At 43.7% G+C, this 20,064-nt stretch overlaps 1 protein-coding gene across 1 annotated transcript in view; it reads right to left on the minus strand.

Moving 5' to 3' along the window:
- The window catches only part of VIT (vitrin), a 104,645-nt gene that overhangs the window by 57,927 nt on the left and 26,654 nt on the right, over window positions 1–20,064 (minus strand). Inside the window, exons 2-3 of the mRNA XM_005886089.2 lie at window positions 18,700–18,769; window positions 12,615–12,680 (exon numbers count right to left, since the gene is read on the minus strand). Of these exons, the coding sequence (XP_005886151.1) occupies window positions 12,615–12,680; window positions 18,700–18,751 (118 nt within the window). The 5' untranslated portion in view covers window positions 18,752–18,769. The remainder of the gene's footprint in view (window positions 1–12,614; window positions 12,681–18,699; window positions 18,770–20,064) is intronic.

A 20,064-nucleotide genomic window follows, 5' to 3' on the forward strand; every position in this document is an offset into this window, starting at 1 on the left:
CTGGGACTGGCCGGGCCAGGCCAGCGGGAGGAGGCTGAGTGTGTCCCATGGGGGTGTTGGATGAGATGGCAGGTTTTGGGACAGGGGCAATAGACAATGGAAGTGATCTCTTTGTCTTGGTCTAGGCCAGTGGTTGGCAAACTCATTAGTCAACAGAGCCAAATATCAATAGTACAACGATTGAAATTTCTTTTGAGAGCCAAATTTTTTAAACTTAAACTATATAGGTAGGTACATTGTTATTAACTTAATTAGGGTACTCCTAAGGCTTAGGAAGAGCCACACTCAAGGGGCCAAAGAGCCGCATGTGCTCGTGAGCCGCAGTTTGCAGAACACGGGGGCTAGGCAGTGGTTCTCAACCTTCCTAATGCTGCTACCCTTTAATACAGTTCCTCATGTTGTGGTGACCCCCAACCATAAAATTATTTTCGTTGCTACTTCATCACTGTAATTTTGCTACTGTTATGAATTGTAATGTAAATAGCTGATATGCAGGATGTATTTTCATTGTTCACGACCCACAGGTTGAGAACCGCTGGTCTAGAGGCTGGGTCTGAGGTCCGTGGTCAAGAGGGGATCTTTCCTCATCTGCCTCCACACTTGGTGGAAAGCTGGGAGCTCCCTGCTGAGCACCCAGAAGAAGCTCGTTCATCCTCCCCTCCCCTCCCCCCCTTTTTGGCTGTGACTGTAATTGCCAGGCTAGTGCTGTCCAGTGGAGGAGGCGAGTCTTCCGAGCTGAAAGCTTGCTAGGGGTGCGGCAGGGAGAGGCTCTAATGGCAGGACCTACAAGGAAGTTCGCTGCATCTTCCCTGAAGAAATTTCCCTCTAAAACTCCCGAGGGAAAAGGTCTCCTAGATGACACTACCTGATGCCCTTTGAGCTGGGAATGTTTCCCGATCTGGGCCCATTCTTCAGAGGAGACTCTGAAACGTGAGCACAGTTCAAGGAGTAAGCAGGCTCAGGGGCGTCTGGAAACTACCAGATGAAGGGATGGCTGGCAGACATGGGCTGTTTGGCCCTAAAAAGGAGAGAATTTGGAGGCAAGTGACCACAAGGAGGACCATTGTGTGCTGACACCAGAGGGCAGAGTTAGAATTAAAGGGTAGACAAGAGTGGCCAGGAAGAACTTACCTGGTAATAGAGTTTGCCCTTGAGGAGTGGGCCGCCCCATGCGCAGTGAATGGGCTCAAGTGTGCAAGGAGGGACTGGACAATCGAGGAGGGGATTTCCACAGTGGGCGGGAGGTAGAACGAAAGCCCCACCCAGTGCCAGGGGTCTGTGATACATACATGTACACGGGTCAGGATCTCTGCCAGGCCACCCACCCTCTAACTGGGTTCCTGAGATGGTCTCAGAGCTGCTAATGGCTTCCAGCTGTAGTCAGAGCGCACACTGGTTTCCTTAACCCTTACCTACCTGAGTGGGACAGAGCGGCACCTCACTCAGACTGGAGAGAACCGGGTGGTAGGACGCCTACTCTTTCCTTAAACACCCCTCCCTGACAGTCAGGGCTGGGCCAGTAGGGGAGCCCTGCTCCTGGGAGCCCAGGGGCTGAGTTTGATCACAGGCTAAAACAATTTGTGGTCTATGTTAAGGAGAGGAGCACTGTGCTTAAAACAGTTTTGTGGTTTCATTCTTCCCGCCACAGGTTGCCTCCTCTCCGAAGTTATTTTCTTTTTATCTTTCATTCTTTTAAACCCTGATACTCAAGGCTGCATTTACTATTTTGAGTATTTTTTTTTAAGGCAATTTGGGAGCTGACGATGCCAGTGTAGTCTCTCCTTAAACTGGTTCGCTGTGTGATCCCTGGGTGTAGCTCAGTGCGTTCAGTTCTCCTTCTGTCTGCAGATCACATCCCCACTCCCAAATGCACCTCCTCCCTTAGAAAGAACAGGAAACCATCCCTTCTTGGTTCATGTGACAAGCTCTATGAACTGGGGTTCAATTTGGATGTAAGTTTGGCTCTCTAAGATTTTGTATCTCCTGGCAGGCCAACCCAAATCTTCAGAAGTGGAGTAAATGGGCTACATCTAGATTCTTACTGTATGAGTTCTACATGATGACTAAACCTATTGAGAGACTTCAGAGTGTACTGAGCACATGCAGTGGGATGTCTCATGAAATAGTTGGTTTAAAAAGATAAGGGGGAAAATGTTCCATGGGAATATTTTGCTTCCTGCTCATCAAATTCTCTACCCCTTCCTTTAAGGCAGTGGTTCTCAACCTTGGCTGCACATTAGAATCACCTGGGAATCTTTGTAAAATCCTGATTTCTGGGCCTCATCCTCCGGAAATTCTGTTTCTTTGTTACTAATGTTGTGGCCCCACCCCATAACAAAGAAACAGAATTTCCGGAGGATGAGGCCCAGAAGTCAGGATTTTAAAAAGATTCCCAGGTGATTCTAATGTGCAGCCAAGGTTGAGAACCACTGCTTTAAGGGGCATTGTTTTTTTTTCTTTGTCTGGTCTTGTTTGCACATAGACCTGAGAAGTACCTTAAATAAGATCTGCTTTATCTGCACCCAACTGGGTTAGCAAAACTGGTGGATCAGCTCATCCCACAGGGAGGAAAAACGAAACCAAGCACCCAGGTTTATGCACTTTGGAAAAACGAAGTGCAATGGCAAAGTGTAGCTAAAGGTCAAATATCTGTTAGGTGTGTACAGAAAACCAAGCTGGAGAGAGGGAGCTAAGTAAAAATGTCAGAGTTATTGTCCAAATCACTGGGAATGATAATGTCTAACTCCAGCTGGGGAGAAGCAGCCATTTGCCCCTTTTGGCAGCTCATGCTGGAGTCTGTGGAAGCCATGGTTTACCTCTTGACAGTCTCCTCACAGTTATTTGTGAAATTGTCTGTTGTCCCATAACCTTCCAAGCATCTTCCCTTTTTCTACTTTAGGCCCGTATGAAATGACTTATCTTTGCATTTCCTCTGAGTACTTTTAAGCAATTCCATCTTATAGCTTAGGTTTCCCTTGTTTCTTTCTCTTTTGTTGCTTAGGTTCACTTTCATATCTCCCTTCCCTTCTCTGGGTTTTAGCTCAAAGGTGCAGAAATAAGCCTCGCTTAGGAGGACAAGTCAAAATTAAGGCAGCTCAAGAAGTCTCATTCCCAGGTCTGAAGGGACAGGAAGATATTTGACAAATGTCAAAACAGAGAACCGGGTGCTGGGGATGCTGTGTCCCTGCTGCTCACCTCAGGTGAGAACTTATGCAGAAGCCACAGAAAGGTTTCCTCCCAGGAGCATTTGGAAGCAACAAGAATTGAGACTCTCCCATCCTTCCTGAGCGGATGGTTGCTGGTGGGAGTGAGGGAACCTGGGCTAAAGTCACAAAGGTCCTAGGGGAGCCCAGAATTGCTTCACTGAGGCCTCTGCACAGAGACCTGTTCCTTGGCCACCTGCTCTGCTTCTTCCTGGTAGGATTCCTTTAGGTTACCTTGACCTCTCAAGGTCACGGTCACTTTCATGACAGAGCTCACATTGGAGCATCTCAGAATCTGCCAAGGATCCCTGCCCAGTGGTTCTTGGCACCAGCCTCAGGGAAAAGAGAAGAAGCACTTGCAGCCCAGATGGTTAGAACTGTGGGATAGCCTTTAGATTGCTACTCATTGAGATAATGTGTCTGTCGTATTGATCTCCAAGAGTTCCTGGGAAAAACAGGTATTGCCTGAGCCACTATTTTCATGCAACATTGGGATCTTAAAGGTGGAACTGCAAATGTTTCTGTTCTGCATTGAGTCTCCTGCCGGGTCTAGTAACAGAGGCATTATTGAGGGATGTCACATGCAATCAGCCAGGGATGTAGCAAGCCAAATCAGACTGTGTGCGCTACTTCTTATTTTGCCATTCATCTTTTCAATGATCCTAGGCAAGCCCATTGCTTCTGGAAAACACATTTCCTAACCAATTTGAGAAGGCCATTGTAAGTTTGCCTCCTGGATGTCAATGAGGAGGAATTATTATAACATAAAAGCCCTTATGCATAAACAGTTTTGATAGTAAATGGTTCTGTTGGACTGTGGTATTCAAATAGAGTAAAATCCCATTTTAAGAGATTTATGCAAAAAGTTAGCTTAACAAAATAAAAATGGCCATTAAGTAAAATTGGAAAATGCATGCACTTTTCTCCTTGATCCTGAGCTTCAGTGGCCAGATCATGTTAATTCTTCCTTTTTACTGACTTATGTCGTAAAGCATTTTTCCTCATTTTTCTTAAGCAGCCTCTGATCACTTTTGATTCAAACAAATTTGGACCTTTGGTCAATAGCTTTTTGCTGCCTTGAGGAAAAATTCCAGAATCCTTCAGGCCTTTCCACAGTCCCCTCCATGGAATGTGCCACTACTGTACCCGTAGTTTTCCGAAGCAGTCTTGGCTTGCGCATTTCTCACACCTGGAACTCTTTCTCCTTTCATGTGTTTAAATGATACTACATTTTCTGTGTCCCAGTTCCAGTTAATAGTTTGCTCATCTACTAGAATATATACTCCATGAGGGCAGGATTTTTGTTTGCTGCCCAACAGAATGTGTGCTCAGTGATTGATGAAACCAATCCATTAGCAAGTCCTGCTGTTCCAGATCTGCTATTTCTCTCTACCTCCACCTTGGTCCAAGTCACTGACATTTCCTGTCTCAACTATTAACCCAATAAATAGCCTCCTGTCTTGTCTTCTCCCTTCCATGTTACACATTCTTCGAATCAGTCCTTTCTCCATCGAACAGCCAGTGTGATGCTTTTAACAGCGTAATCAGATTTCATCATTCTCCTGCTTAAAACCCCTCATTGGCTTTCTGTTGCCCTCAGGATAATGCCAAAGCTCCTTAAGGTGATGTATAAGGCCTTAAAGGATTTGGTCCCTGAATTTTTCTCTACTTAATCTTCTATCACTGTTACTTGATGATGAAAAGGTGTCAGTCCGCAAAGGCCTGGAAGAAAACCTTCTGAACAGAAGGAAGAGCCAGGGCAAAACCTCTGATGTGGGAATGGGCTTGGTGGTGAAAGAACATAAATCTTCAGGCTGCACAGTATTCTTTCCAGGAGGGATTTCCTGACAAGCCTACTTGGGACAGAGGCTGAGCTTCCAAGGGCCTGCATGGAGAAGAGTCTACCTGGAAAACGGGCTTGTTAAATGGGCGAGAGAAGGTTGTGTGTAAAATGGTGAAGAAGAGAGGGTGAGGATGTAATGAGGTGCAGGTGGAAGATCTTGTGTTCCACGAGGTGACTCCTTCTTTTGATCCTTAAAAATCTGAAAGGCTCCAAATATGATAAAATGTTCAATGAAGGGAAGTTTCTTTGAGGAGTTGCTCAAGTAGCTGAGTCACAGGGCAGAGCTGGACAGGAAGGCCATGGGAACACAGGACGGACAGGCTTGGTAGATAAAACTGAGGAGTGCAGTTCAGGTTCCCCATAAGTCACAGGGAGAGCTCCAGACTTCTAAAAAGGTTATGGAATTGGTATTTACACAGATACAACCTGACATCCGAGGAGCCATGTGGCCAAGCGAATATTGGATGGCACCATTCCAGATGATGAAACTACAGCTTTGATCAATGATGAGGCTGGTTTTGAACGCAATTGTGTCTGATTCTTACACTGTATCACATTCTCTCCTGAGCCAAGCAAGCCTTTGCCAGGAAGATGTGCAGCATGGGGGTGGGGGTGGGGTGCGGTTAAAGAAATATTTTCCCTTGGTCATTAAAGGTTTCTCAAGAATAGTATATATATATAAGCAACAGTTTGGGGAAAACAGGACATGTGATGGAAGTAGCTGATAAAGACAAACCTGGTGAAGTGCACTTGCCTCAGCAGATAACGCCAAGCCCAGGCTTTAAGCACTTCAAAGTCTGTTCAGATTGGTCCTTCTAACCAGCGTTTGTGCCATGGAAGGATGGCGATGAAGCAGTGATTGGATAACAGAGTTAACTTTTCTGTAGCAACATACCTTTTGGACAGCTGCAGAAGTTTGTGATTAAAAATAACCTACTTTTAGTTTACAAAGACAATCAGACACATTTTTTCACTTGACCCTTTGAGAACCCTGAGAGGCATACTATCCTCATTTCCAGAGAGGTAAGCTGATTGCTCAGACTCAGGGGCCAATGAAGTGGCAGATCCAGGATCTGAAATCAGATCCTCTGACTCTAAGCCCGAAGCTTTGCCATCTCTACCTGGCTGCCTCTTCTATAAGTGAAGAGAAGGAGTTAAACTGCTGCTTCCCTACTCTGATGCCACAGGGCTTTTCTGACTGAAGGTCACTGACAACCACCAGTGGGTGAATGCAGGAAATGTCTTGTAAATAGGTTGTGTGGATGAGTGTTTGTGTGTATGTGTTTTTGTGTGTGTGTATGTGTGTATTTCCATCTGTGCATTTATCCCAAATACCTGCAAGGCAACTCTTCTAGTGTAATTTTCCTTAAATTGGTTTCCTGTTATTTCTGAGAATTGCTATGGTAGAATTTACATAACTAAACATCTTTAACACTGAGAGAGTTCACCTCCCTTCTCACCCACACATCAGAAGAGGCTAGAGCCCTAACTGATTTGGCTCAGTGAATAGAGTGTCGGTCTGGGGACTGAAAGGTCCCAGGTTCGATTCTGGTCAAGGGCAAATGCCTGGGTATTGGGCTCAATCCGCAGTAAGGGGTGTGCAGAAGGCAAACAATCAATGATTCTCTCTCATCATTGATGTTTCTTTCTCTTCCTCTCTGAAATCAATGGAAAAAGAAGAAGAAGAAGAGGGCTAGAAAGCTAATCCTCTTCTGTTTTCATGGTCTGAGAGAGGGCACATGCACCAACCTGTAGGGACAGCGCACTGGTGTTGGCACCAGTTGTCTAAGGAGCAGGCAGACACTACGGGTTACTTACAAGTTGCTACAGCTAACAATATAGGAACCTACTCAAGAAGCCAAATGCATGTTATACCAAAATCCCATAACCTCAGAGTTGTATCTCTCTTCATCAGTATCCAATACACGAAATAACCAAATCCCAGAACAATGGCCTTTCCATGCCTGAGGCAGTACCTCTGGGAATCATCTATTCTTTCAAGGTTGATTGGGAAAATCTTTCCCTGCCTTACAAGGTATTAAGGTTAACTTATTGGAGAGAACTATGTGAATTAAACGTTGTACATTTCACTCCAGGGTAAGACTATTTCAACAGACTTCAAATATAATAAAAATATTTCAGAATGTAGCCTCACTGCCTGTGGAGAAGAGCTTGCTTTTGTTTATCTTGCTGATTGTTGTGTTCATCATCTAGATTTTCTGCTCGGAAAACTCTCAGTCCCCACCCCCGAACATGTGGCTTATCACATCACCATATTTTCTAAATCAAATCAAGTGTGACTGACTCCAAACTGCCAATTGTCAGGGGCGAAAAAATGGGGAAGAACAAAGCTTCTCAGACTGGCATTGCCAGGTCTGAACCCACCTTCCAGCTGCATCTCCCATGTCACCCCGACCCTTAAACAAAACCACTCCACTCACTGTTTCCCCAGGAAACTTCTACGTGCTTCCCATGATATCTGGGCTTAGTCCACCTAGAGAGCCCTGCCATCTACCTCTGCCTGTAAATTTCTTCTTCTTTTTCATGTCCTTCCTTGGATGCTCTTTCATGAAACTATTATGAATCCTGTTGTAGTTTATAGTGGTCTATTGTTGTTCATTTGTCCATCCATCCAGCAAATACCTAATGAGCAATAAGCATATCGGCATGGTGCTTTTGGTTTGGTTAGGAAGACAGACTGTAAAAGAGATCTTACAATAATCCGTAGTAAGTATATAGCAGAGGAAGTGTAGCACACACAGGAGCCATCTAAACTAGTTCTGTATGTGTGTGTTGGCATTTGGAGTTGGGTCCAGGAAGGCTTTCCTTTGCATACGTTTATTTTATCTTCTACAAGGTTGGATGCCCACTGAAGTCAGAGATGGACGGAGTTAATAACCACAGCTCTCACCTGTGTAACGCTAGCTCATCTGAACCCGTTTTGGACCAAGGCCATTGCATCTGGACTCTTCCAGGGCTTCCTTACAAGTAGAAAAGCCATTGAGGAGATTTTACAACTTAATAGATTTTCCCCTCTCTAGCACAGACACTCTGCGATGCAGGGATGTTCTGGAGTCAGTGGTTGGCATAATTTATGTGGAAATGTTTGATGGGTTTATTACAGTATGTGCTGAGAGGCTCTGACTTGCGTAGAACATTTTCTGAATGTGTAATCTACAGTTAACTGAAGTTCATTCTTAAAATCTGTAAGGTGTCATGACTGCCTTAGGAGCAGAGTGCCAGGAACACACCGACACCCTTCAGTCGGTATTGGTAGCCTTCAGCAGTCAAGAGAAATGCAGCCACATTTTGGTCATTTGTTCCAGACTGCTGGGGTGGGTTGTGCTGACTGAATCCACCATGGAGCTGCCCCTGGGGAAGGTCAGATCTGTGGCTCCATAGCATCAGGAAAACGAGAGCCTTGGAAAGTCACCTCTGAAAACAAACTCGATAAAACTCATTCCGTTCAGTGAGGTAAACTTTCCCATGGACTATCCAACAGGTTAATTTATGAAGACATTAATTTATGCTTATTCTTATTCCCCCTCCCCCCTTTATTATTCTAAGATGGTAGGCGGGCTTTCATGATCTCAGGGACCTCCCTGACGGTTCTAGATTGCATAAGGCATCTAGGGGCTGGGGCAGGGAAGGAGGAAGTCCTGTAGTGTTGGAATTTGACTTTTTTTCACCCTGACAATTGGCAGTTTGGAATCAGTCACACTTGATTTGATTTAGAAAATACGGTGATGTGATAAGCCACATGCGATGGAGTAAAACCGTACCCAATACAACTGTGTATGTGAAAACGAAACATTAGCTTGGAATGAATGGTCATATACCACTGGGAGTAGAGCTGTAAGAAGGCATCCCTTTTTTCATCTTTGCTTTTTCTTTTTTAAAACCCCCATGCCGGATTATTTTCAACATATACTACCTTCTGGGTCCAAAGGGCCCCCACTGGGGCCATGAGAAGACCAAATAATGGAAAGAAGGAAAAGGTGATGACAAGAAAATAAAGAAATAGGGAGGAGAGAAGAGACAGTTACCTAAAACAACAGTGATCTTATGCGTAGACAGAATAGATACACTGGTAAGGCTTATGGTCTCAGGCCAAGCCAAGGGAAGAAACTCATCCTGGTTCCTCGCTTTTCCATTATCCCCGCGTCTCTTCTGCTTTATTTCCTATTCAGTTAGCCCTTGGTCATCCAACACCTTCATCTGCCTCCAGGCAGCAGATATTTCATTCCTTTGTCCTGGCTCACTGGGAGGAGGCCTTGGGGAAAGCGTCTAGGGTTGAGCCTCACATGGACCTGCATTTCATTCCTTCGTCCTGGCTCACTGGGGAAAGCGTCTAGGGTTGAGCCTCACATGGACCTGAGTTTCAAATCTGGCTCTGTCAGTTGGCTGGACCGTATCTTGGACAGCAGATCCTCAAGAGCTGAGAGCAGTGCCACATGTGTAGCAAGGGTCAGTAAATTACCCACTGACCCAAGCCCTCAGATTGCCTCCTCCTTGTTATGTTACCTCCAGTCTCCTGGGTCGTGAGGACTTTTAGTCTGGAACAAATGCTGGTGAAAATGGAGGCTGGCTAGAGGACACTGAAGAGAACCTGTCCACACCCCCTGATCTCGGTTCTCTAGTCCACCAGCTCTCAAATTTTACTGGGCGTTGGAGAGCTTGTTAAAACAGATTGCTGCCCTCCTTCTTCCCTCTAGAGCAGTGGTTCTCAACCTTCCTAATGCCACGACCCTTTAATACAGTTCCTCATGTTGTGGTGACCCCCAATTTCATTGTTACAAATTGAACATAATTAAAGCATAGTGATTAATCACAAAAACAATATATAATTATATATGTGTTTTCCGATGGTCTAAGGCGACCCCTGTGAAAGGGTCTTTTGATCCCCAAAGGGGTCGCGACCCACAGGTTGAGAACTGCTGTGTTAGAATTTTTGGATTCAGGGGTCTGGGGTAGGTGGGGCAGAAGGTCCCAGGTGATGCTGATGCTGCTGGTCCAGGAACATCCTCTGAGAACCACTGACCTCGTCCGTTTCACACTGAAGCCAAAGTGATTTGTTTAAATCCCTGCTTTTATGATGTTGCTTTTCTGCTCAAAACCCATTAGTAGCTCCTTGTAAGATATATTTTGAAGTGTCAACTGTAAGAGAAAAATGATCCGTAAACATTCCCTCCAGAAGGAGTCAGAGGTGTCTAGGTTTACCAGAGACAACTGCGAGGTGTGCATATCTCTCAAGGAGATAAGAGAAACTGTAATTGCTCTGTTTTCCACTTTACTGTATAAATTTGTGTGACCTTCTTGGTAGACACTTTCATTCCTCCTGCGTGTAAATCTGAAATGCTTACTCACTAATACATTGTATTCTCTTTCTTTTCTCTTTATGTGTTGGTACAAAGGGTTTGTTGTTGTTGCCAAGAATTGTTTTATTTCTCTAACACAACCCTGTCCACTTTACTCTTCGCTGAACCACTGTGCCAACCTAGGCTGATGCAATTAGATTATCCACCCCGTTAACCCCTCCCCCCACCCCCAGAATCTGGGATTTACTGAGAGACATGGTCTGGAGAGAGAGAGAGAGAGAGAGAGAGAGAGAGAGAGAGAGGCAGGCGCGCAAACAGTGAGGCAGATACACAGAGAGAAGCAGAGGTGCCGATTCCTGAGGGCTTTACATCTGGGGGACAGTCCCAGTGAGTTCCAGCTGTTGTTCCCTGCCTTGGATTCTGCAAGCTACCCCACGTCCTGCCCAAATCCCCTTTATTGCTTAAGCAAATTGGCCTTGGATTTCTGCTAATTCCATCCGAAATAACCTTCCCTGAGATACTCGCCGTTGCCTTCACGATGAAGTCCAGATTCCTGGACACAGTAACAAAGATCTGCAGGATCTGGTGCCTGCTTACCCCTCCATCTCTTAGCTGAACACACTTACCTCCTACTTTATATTTCAGTCATACTTAGCTACTTTTTTCTTTTTTAAAGCTCTTTCTACTCTTCAGGATTTGAGCATGCTGTTTTCTCCCCTCTTGTAACACTCTTTTCTCCTTATTGTCTGGCCAGTTTCTATTTGGCCTTCCCAGATACACAGCTGCTTCTCCAGAGTCTCAGAGCGCCTTTAACAGTCCGAGCACTTACATAAGACAACATAATTGCCTGTTGACTTGTCTTTCTTCCTCCCTCGATTTTGAGTTCTCTTAGAGCAAAGACTGAGTTTCCATTGCTGTCCTCTAAACACAATACCTGGAACTTGGCTGGCACCTGATAAATGCTTGTCAAATGAGTGAACCATGTGCCTGTGCTCCTGTGTCATCAGTCACTTACCCAGTGGCAGATTGACAACATTGAGTAGAAAAAAATGAAAATTACTTTGGCCCCAAGCTATAGACTATAATTTGGAACTACTCCCGAGGTGAAGAATCAGATATCACCGTGGTTTGGGAATATCCCATTACCTTCATTGTATCCCCCCCCCCCACCTTTATTTAATGATTGTGCCAGAGTTTCTAATTAGAGAAAAGGGCCTCATGCACTTATTGATTCAAATGTTCTGCATTTGAATCGCTGAGGAGATTTTGAGACTAAGGGTAGAATTCAGCATATCAGAAATTCAATCCATCTGAGATCTCTAGAAGAGGTTTGCCCTTGGGTCACTTAGCACAGACTTTCTTAGTCACTGAAAACTGTTGTCATGGTAATCATAGAACCTTTCATGATTCTGTATACGAGTTAATGAAGATACTGGAAACAGCCCAAAGGAATTTATACTTGGGTGTGCATTTGTCTCCATATTAACCCAATCATTGTTTTGGACACACATCTGCCCTTGGGCCGATTCTCTTGGCTCTGGGTCCTGACAGGAATAAATAAACAACAGATTCCTTTTTAGTGTTTCAGGCGAGGAGGCTGTGGATGGCTGCCCTTCTGGTCTCATTTCAACAGGAAATCCCACATGGAGGTTATAAAGGAGCCGAAGAAAAAAAGGGATGGTGTGTGAAGCAAATCTCTTTCTTTTATTTCAAATTATTAATGTCGCTGATTTCAAGGCACCAAAATGTAATGCCTGCAAAGACATTTCAGTTGTGGAGAGCCCAGAGCATTGATTATATCCCAAGCCTTTCTTCTATGGTCCTTTCTACAGAAACCTTAACCCGAACCTCCATCAAGCCCACAGATCTCGCTCCAAGTTCCTCACAACGTTTGGGTGTGAGACTTCCTATCTGTGTCCTGTCCTGCTACTTATTTCCCAACGTCCATTCTCCTAGTAGTGTGGGTGCTTGACATCAAGTCATTTTCCATCCTCCCTTACTGATGGCCGAGGGTCTTTAAGTAGAAGTGGCATTTTGACTTTTTGGACTCCTCTTTAATGGGAGTGAGTATGTTCCCTTCTTCCTCCCTTCTCACTGGCTGAAATGTGAATGATGGATGGAGCTGGGGTAGACAGTGAAATACAGAAAAAGAAAAAAAACACCTTCCAAATGATCTTAAATAAAAAACGTAACAACCCTCCTCATGGAGATACAAGCCTTATGTCAATGAGGAATTACAGTTTTACTTACTGAATTTAGGCCTTTTAATCTTCTTGGCCATTTCTTTATTTGAATGTATTCCAGTCACCAGCAAAACTACATGAAGAAAACACAAAATAACTAATCAATATTATTTCACCTAAACACTTTCTCTCTTTTGATCCTGATATTTGGTTGGGTCGCATATTAAAATATTCTCGTTAGTTAAACTAATTTCTCCTTATATTAAGGCGAGGAAATAAGACATATCTATTCTACACTTGGCCTCTGTGGAGAAAAGTCTTTCAGAAATACTTTTCAGATGCCTAGCCTTTGCTCTGTTGTCTTTAAATTTCAACACACCAATCCTACCATCTCCATTTGGCAAAGGAGGGAACATGGTTTGCTTGGTCCCAGGAATGGGAGTTTCCAAATGGCCAGAGAATGGCATGCTGGTGTGTGTGTGTGTGTGTGTGTGTGTGTGTGTGTGCGCGCGCGCGCGCTAGCGCACAAGTGCCACAGAGGGCGGGGTGAATGGAGGGGGTATGTAAAAAGCCCCAGAGGAGGGCTGTCTGGGAAAGGAAGACAAGGAAAAGGGGTGGAGAGAGGCTACAAGATCTGAGGTGTGACCTGAGTGTCCCCAGGTGGTCCCTCCAGCAGTACTGGGGTTCTGCACCCCCCACGAAGGCCACCTGCAGATGGTTGAGCCTCCTCAGAAACAGGAGCAGAGCTGCAGGCAGCATTTGGATGCTGCTGTCCTTCGGGAAGTGTAACGGTGGGGACGAAGGGGGACCTCTTTATCTTTTTAAATTTAAAGTCACATTACCAGTATGAGCCTCGTGTTTTTAAAAAATAACACTGACCGATTTTTTTTTATTACCAAAAGAATACATAGGTTCCTTGCAGGAAAATGTAAAAAACACAAAAAGCAGTACAGAAAACATGGATGAACAAAAAAGTATATTTTCAGTCTTTTTCTATATGTTACATGTATTCATATAGGTACTTTTAAACAAATATTTGATCATTGTCATACTGTTCCCAGTGGTTTAGAACGTATGTCTACTAAGGATATATGCAGACTTTTTTGTCATTAAATGTTACTGTTAAAATAATTTTAACTGCCTCTAAATATATGTACTGGTGCTCTCCCTCCAGGGAGCACGCCCACGCTATTCCCTCCCCCTCTCCTTCCCCCACAGGAACTTATCCCCTAACCTCTAAGGGTCCCCAGGAGACTTGCAACCAGGGAAGCAATGAGCAGTGGCAGCTCGTCCTGGGTGAACCCCCTGAACCTGTCTCCAAAGCCCCCTATTTTCTGACTTCCCAGTGAACCAAAGCAGCCCCGCCTAAGAATATTTTTGCTGCAGTCAATAAATTCTTGCTTGCTTTTCTACAAAAAAAATGTGTGTGTATATATGTATATATTATATATGTGTGTGTGTGTGTGTGTGTATGTGTGTGTGTATTGAGCTCCATCTTTGCACTGATCCATTATCATTTCCTTAAAATAAACCTCCAAATAGGATTTCTTACCTGAAAGCTATGCCTTCTTAAGATATTGATTTATATTGTGACTTTTTTTTTATTGGCAAAATTCTCACTTCTTTGTACCTATATTAATTCTACCAGTAATGTTTTTCTTTTCAAAGGGTCAGTCAGTTCTCTGTTCTTCTTTCCTCTCCAGGCATTCTTTCACTCCAAGGTAGTGCTGCTTTAACTTACCTCCCTTTTAGCCACTTTTCTGAGAAACCCGCTTTCTGGACAGGGTTGGGACTCTGAGGTGAACACTGAGGCAATAGACTAATCAAAACAGGCATTTTCCTTTCTAGTTTTTATGTTTGTTTTTTCACAGAACACAGAGGCTTGATTTAGGCATAAACGGACTCAGAAATTCTTGAATTGGAAACTGTCTTTAAGGTAAAAGGAGTCAATGTCCCCAAGTTTGTTCTGGGGACTTTATTTATCTTATGATTCTCTAGCTACTCTGCCAATGATGCAGCCACTGAATTATCCCCAGTTTTGACAACTAGCATTAGCCAAGGCCGGGACAGATGACATACCATGTCCTGTACGAACAGAAACATGAAAGAGAATTCAGTGAGAGCCCAAAGTCTAGCCAAGCAGAATGAAGGCAGACACTCTTAGGTGTTATTTACTTCTGGGGTTTGGGTGTGTGTGAGCGTCCTGGAGGTCTCATTTTTTTATAGTAGCCTCTGTGTCATTTAACACTGCAAAGACCACATTTTCATTTTATAGACAAAAATAAATAACTAGAATCCTTGAAATTAAAAAACACACACAAGTACTAAATAAATATATAGAAAGTAAATGGCACAAGGTAAGTTGATGGAATAAGTGACACAGTAATAAATGTGGGTATCCATTTTTGTGGAAAACCAAATCCTGTCTGGCTTGTGTGTCTGTGGCAAGTGGTGTATATAAGCCCTGGTATCATTAGGACTATAAATATTTCAGTAAGGCCACCTCACCCACATTTGCTCACCCAAGACCCTCCAGGCTGAAAACATGCAGAGCGGGGGTTCAGTTTACAGCCCTTTATTAATGCTTAATAAAGTCATTACTCTCAGTGGTTCACAGAGGCCATCCCCTGGTGAGACTTGTTAATTAAAGCTCCCAGAGATCACTTCTCCAGAGGAGGGCTGGGCAGTAAGGCTGCAAATGTGCTTGTGCCCTGGGGCAAGTCTTCATTCCTCATCAGTAAGACTTCTCCTGCTCTACCGAAAATGCTGCATTGGGTGTTGAACTTGGGTGAGAGAAAAATCATTTGTGTTCCTTTTCTTAGGAAACCAGTCAGGTGGAGATGGCTGATGCTCACTTCAGAGTACAAAGCGAAATACAGGTGTGAAAGCCAGTCCCTCCTGGGGGAGTAGTTAGTCATCTGGCTACTGAGGCCATTAGTGTCTAGAAGCCTTGAGGAAATTATGTCTAGATGCCAAAGTTCCAAGGCAATCATGGCCTTAAAAACATTCATATTCTTTGTCCTAGAATATATACCCCTAGGGATATAGCCCAAGTTATAATCAGAGATGTAGACAACGATTTATGTAAACAATGTTCATTACAGCATTATTTCTAGTGGCAATCTGGAAATAATGAGATATTGGAAATGCTCCAACAGGAAAATCATAAGATTTATTACAGCTCTCACCTTAAGAGTAATTCTGACGAAATGAGAATATATGTAGAGAGAAGTAACTGGAACAAATATAACAAATGCTAATAAGGATGTAATTATAATTTCTATCTTGCCTGTATTTTTCCCATTTTGTAGTATATTTCTCATATATATTCTATGCCTTATATTGATTATGCTTCTCTTACATTTAGGAAAAGCCAGCATAATTGTTCTTTAATTTGGTCATATTGAAATCATATATATTCACAGTCATGAAAAATGCTTTCTAAAACCATTGACAGAGTTCATGGGAACTTGTGTTCCAGTTTTCCTGTCAGTAATGAGTTATAATCAGAATCCATTTACTTTCAAGGAAAGACATGAAGTGCCAGAACATCTGATCAGTGGTCCCATCAGGAAGCACCTTCTGAATGCTCAGCATAGGTCTGGGACTTTTCCAGAAGTGCCTCATTCTAGCCCATAAACTGCTAGAGCCTTAAAGATACTAACTCAGGGAGTGTTGCCAAGGACCCTCTCCTTGATCAAATGGTAGTCAGACTCCTCTAAGCCCTCTTCTCAACTATGCTTTGACCTTGGGCTTGAGTGTCCATCTTTGTTGGACCTGCATTGCCCAGTTTTAACAGGAATCCTGTTTAGAGAGAACCCCTTCCCCTCCCAGGAAATCTGAGCACCCTGGTCTGCCTTTAGCAGGAATCCTGTCAAGTTGCTTCAGCAAGAACCCCCCTACTCGTGATGTCTCCTCTTAGTGATTTCCATCCACTGACCCCTGCAACCTCCTCCTTGGTTGTAAACCCCCACTTTCATTGTTGTGTTCGGAACTGAGCCCAGTTCTATACTGTCATTTTCCCCTGATTAAAGTCTGTTTTTACCACTTTAACCACTGTCCAGCTCTGGTTCTCTTTACCACTGTCCACAATGCCTTCCTAAAAACTGACTTAAAAAGCAGATCATTTTAAAGACATTCAAATTTCCCCCATGCTTTAATTTGGGATTACATACTCAATGAAGCATCTAGCATCACATAAATCAGAGCTTCGTAGCAAAGACAGGGCACCATGCTCCACAATCATATAAATCACAAAATTATGTTTCAAATCATAAAATATTAATGCTGGGAGGAGCTTTTGGAGGTCACCCCTTTATTTTATAGAAAAGAAACCATTGTCAGGGTGTATGCTTTGGTTAAAGCTACAGTCTTTGGGGACAGAAGTTGGAACCAGAATGCAGGTTTGCTGGCCACAGCCTTTGCCTCTTATCTACTTGCTCCTTATAAGTGCAAAGACCAAAAAAAAAAAAAAAACCACAAAAAGGTTGTTTTTAGTAATAAAGTTGCTTTGATACAAGGATGAAGTAAGTTGTGTCAGGGTATCATCGTCTCATCTGTTGTGGCTGATAATCAGTGGCTCAGCTGCTGAGGGCCCTGCTGGGGGCTTATCCATCAGAACATGGGGAGAAACAACTATGCCAAGGGGACATTTACACTATAAATACTGAGAGTTTGTGAGGACTCGTCAAGAGTGTCTGTCTGGGCAGGAATCACTTTGCTGACCAAGAGCCCTTGGAAGCACTTGGGGCATTAGCTTCTGTCTTGGCAAAGGGACTCCTCTCGGACAGTGGTGAATGCCACACACTGACCTAGCGAAGACCGTCTGCCCACCAGCACCAGCGCTGCCATTCCCTAGAAACGTGGCAGCAACACGTGACTTTCGTTTTTGGCACTGGCAGCTGTAGGTCAGTGGGCAGTTGGTTAAGCCGGCTCTCCTGTGTGCCTAGCATATGAAAAGATACACCTCATCTGAATTTGGACTTTATTTCTTTCATCTCACTTTGCCTAGAAAAATAGTGCAATTGATCCGTCACTGCTTTGGAGTATGTTGTTTCTTTATTGGCTCATTGAGAGACATTATCCCATGTGCTGCTGGCTTCTGAAATTCCTGCAGCAGACCTGTGTTGAATACATTGCTGGCAAAGACATGATCAACGTCTCTGATCATAATTTGTCACCCAAAACAAAGCGGCAGGATTGAACTCTGCTACCTTAAAAATCTGGCATCCCTTAGGAGAATAATTTATTTAGCAGTATTTCTTGAGGGCCTATCTGATGTGGTCAGCACTGGAAATGCAAAATGAGCAAGACACAGCTTTTTGGAGAGTAAGAGCAATGGCCAGGTGAATGCCACACAGATATGATGAGGTTCATTATGGGGCATGGAACAGACTTCATCTGAGAAAACCAACCCTACCGACACTTTTTGTTTGTACTTCTGGCCTTTTAGAGTCATGAGAGAATAAAACTCTGTAGTTCTAAGCCACCCAGTTTGTGATATTTTGTTATGGCAGCCCCAGTACACTAGTACAGATTGTCAGAAAGCCTTTCCTGGCAATAGTTTCACAGTGACCCGTCTGACAAGTCTACAGCACAGTGGGGTGGAGATTAGCAGAAGATTACCCTTTGGCTTACTGCTACACCCATCTGCACTCGTCCCCCTTCTGGTTGACCAGCTGATTTCCGAGGGCCTACCTGAAGTTGCAGTCTCTGGTGATAATGGAGGAGTGTAAAAGGTTTCATTTCTAAAGGTATGAGTTGCCAATGGTACAAGTAAGGCCATTGTCAGTGATACAACTTCTTGAGAGATTAATATGGTAAAAGCGCCTCTATGTTCAGAATCTGTAAATATGCTCTATCTGAAATATTTGTTAGTTGCTGAAGAATACATACACAGATATGTGTGTATATGTGTGTATGCAATACATAGAGACACTCTAATGTAATGGATGTACTTGCTGTACATAAAAATATATTTACACACACACCCTGAATTTGATCTACACTTAGCATTCTCACTTCGACTTCTCTCCAAAAGGTTTATCATAAAGAGATACTCTATGCTGTTTATATGCTTTTCTTGGCAGGATTTCTTTGGACCTTAGGAGAATGTTAACAGTGTATCCAGATACACATATAAAAGTACTTACCAAGGAACATTTCAATAACAGATGCCTTCATGGTGAGGACAACAATCCCCATAAATCTCCAAGTGGCACCCTGGAGGGGAGGAAACAATAACACCATCACATTTCAGCCAAGAGTTCTGAGCTGGATGCACTGGAGTGTGGGGCAAGGCTGTTCGTGTTGCATTGCCCTCTGGAGTCTGAGGATTTAAGTCGCAAGTTCCTCTAAGAGCTCATGCAGATGGTAGTGGCCACTGCGCTGGTACCCAGAGAGTCCATTCTCACTTAGAAAACCCGTTCTAGCCACCAGCCTTCTGCCCTTCAGAGATCTGATCTCTGCTTAGAACTAAAGCGGAAATAACTTGACAATTTCAAGAATATGTCCAACCGGTCTTCAAATTAGGACAGAAGCCACACTTATGGTACTGAGGAAGCAATTTTAGATTACAAATAATTTGTTCATCATTCATTCAATAAATATTAAATTCCTATTATATGGCTAGGTATTGCTAGGTGACAAAAAATGGAATTAAAAAACAACTCTTGCTCTTAAGAGACATAGTTTAATAGAAGTGGGAAAACATCCGTAGTCACATATCACTATAATGTTAGAGAGTGTGCAGGCCCCATAAGGACGATAGGACAGTTTATAGAGCAGTGGCTCTCAAACTTCGCTGCATACTAGTGCCATCCGGGAGTTTTAAAACGCTCAGATGCCCAGGCTGCACCTCAGACCAACTGAATCAGAATCTCTTGGGTGTGGAGTGTAGGCATTAAGCTTTTAACAACCTCCCCAGGTTATTCCAATGTGCAGCCAAGTTTGAGAACCAGTGGTGTAGAGCAAGGCTTCCAAAATCTTTTTTTAAAAAACTCTTTATTGTTGAGAGTATTACAGATGTCCCCTCCTTCCCCCATCCATTGCCCCTCTCTACCCAGTGCCCGCCCCACCCCAGGCCTTCACCGCAGGATGGTGTGTGTCCACGGGCAGTGCATAGATGCAAATAAGTTCTTTGGTTAATCTCTTCCGGCCCCCTCCCCCTTCCCATCTGAGATTCGTCAGTCTGTTCCATGTCTCTTGGAATGGGAATGTTTTGAGTCTTCCTTCTTACAACTTCAGTTTCTCTCTTTGCTCAGTCCATTTACTCATACACTTAAAATGTAAATACGCCTTTTGAAATGTGTAAAAAAAATTCAAACTCTCTCTCAATCATTCTAGAGGTCGCGGCTGAGGATAGCCACCAGCCCTGTTAGGCAGTTTCTGAAGGTGGTCCGATGTCACAGAGCATGGGGTACACAGTGGTAATCTTTTAAAAAAATATATATATTTTATTGATTTTTTTACAGAGAGGAAGGGAGAGGGATAGAGAGTTAGAAACACCAATGAGAGAG

This window comes from Myotis brandtii, unplaced genomic scaffold, assembly GCF_000412655.1.
Source record: "Myotis brandtii unplaced genomic scaffold, ASM41265v1 scaffold958, whole genome shotgun sequence".
NCBI classification, from domain to species: Eukaryota; Metazoa; Chordata; class Mammalia; order Chiroptera; family Vespertilionidae; genus Myotis; species Myotis brandtii.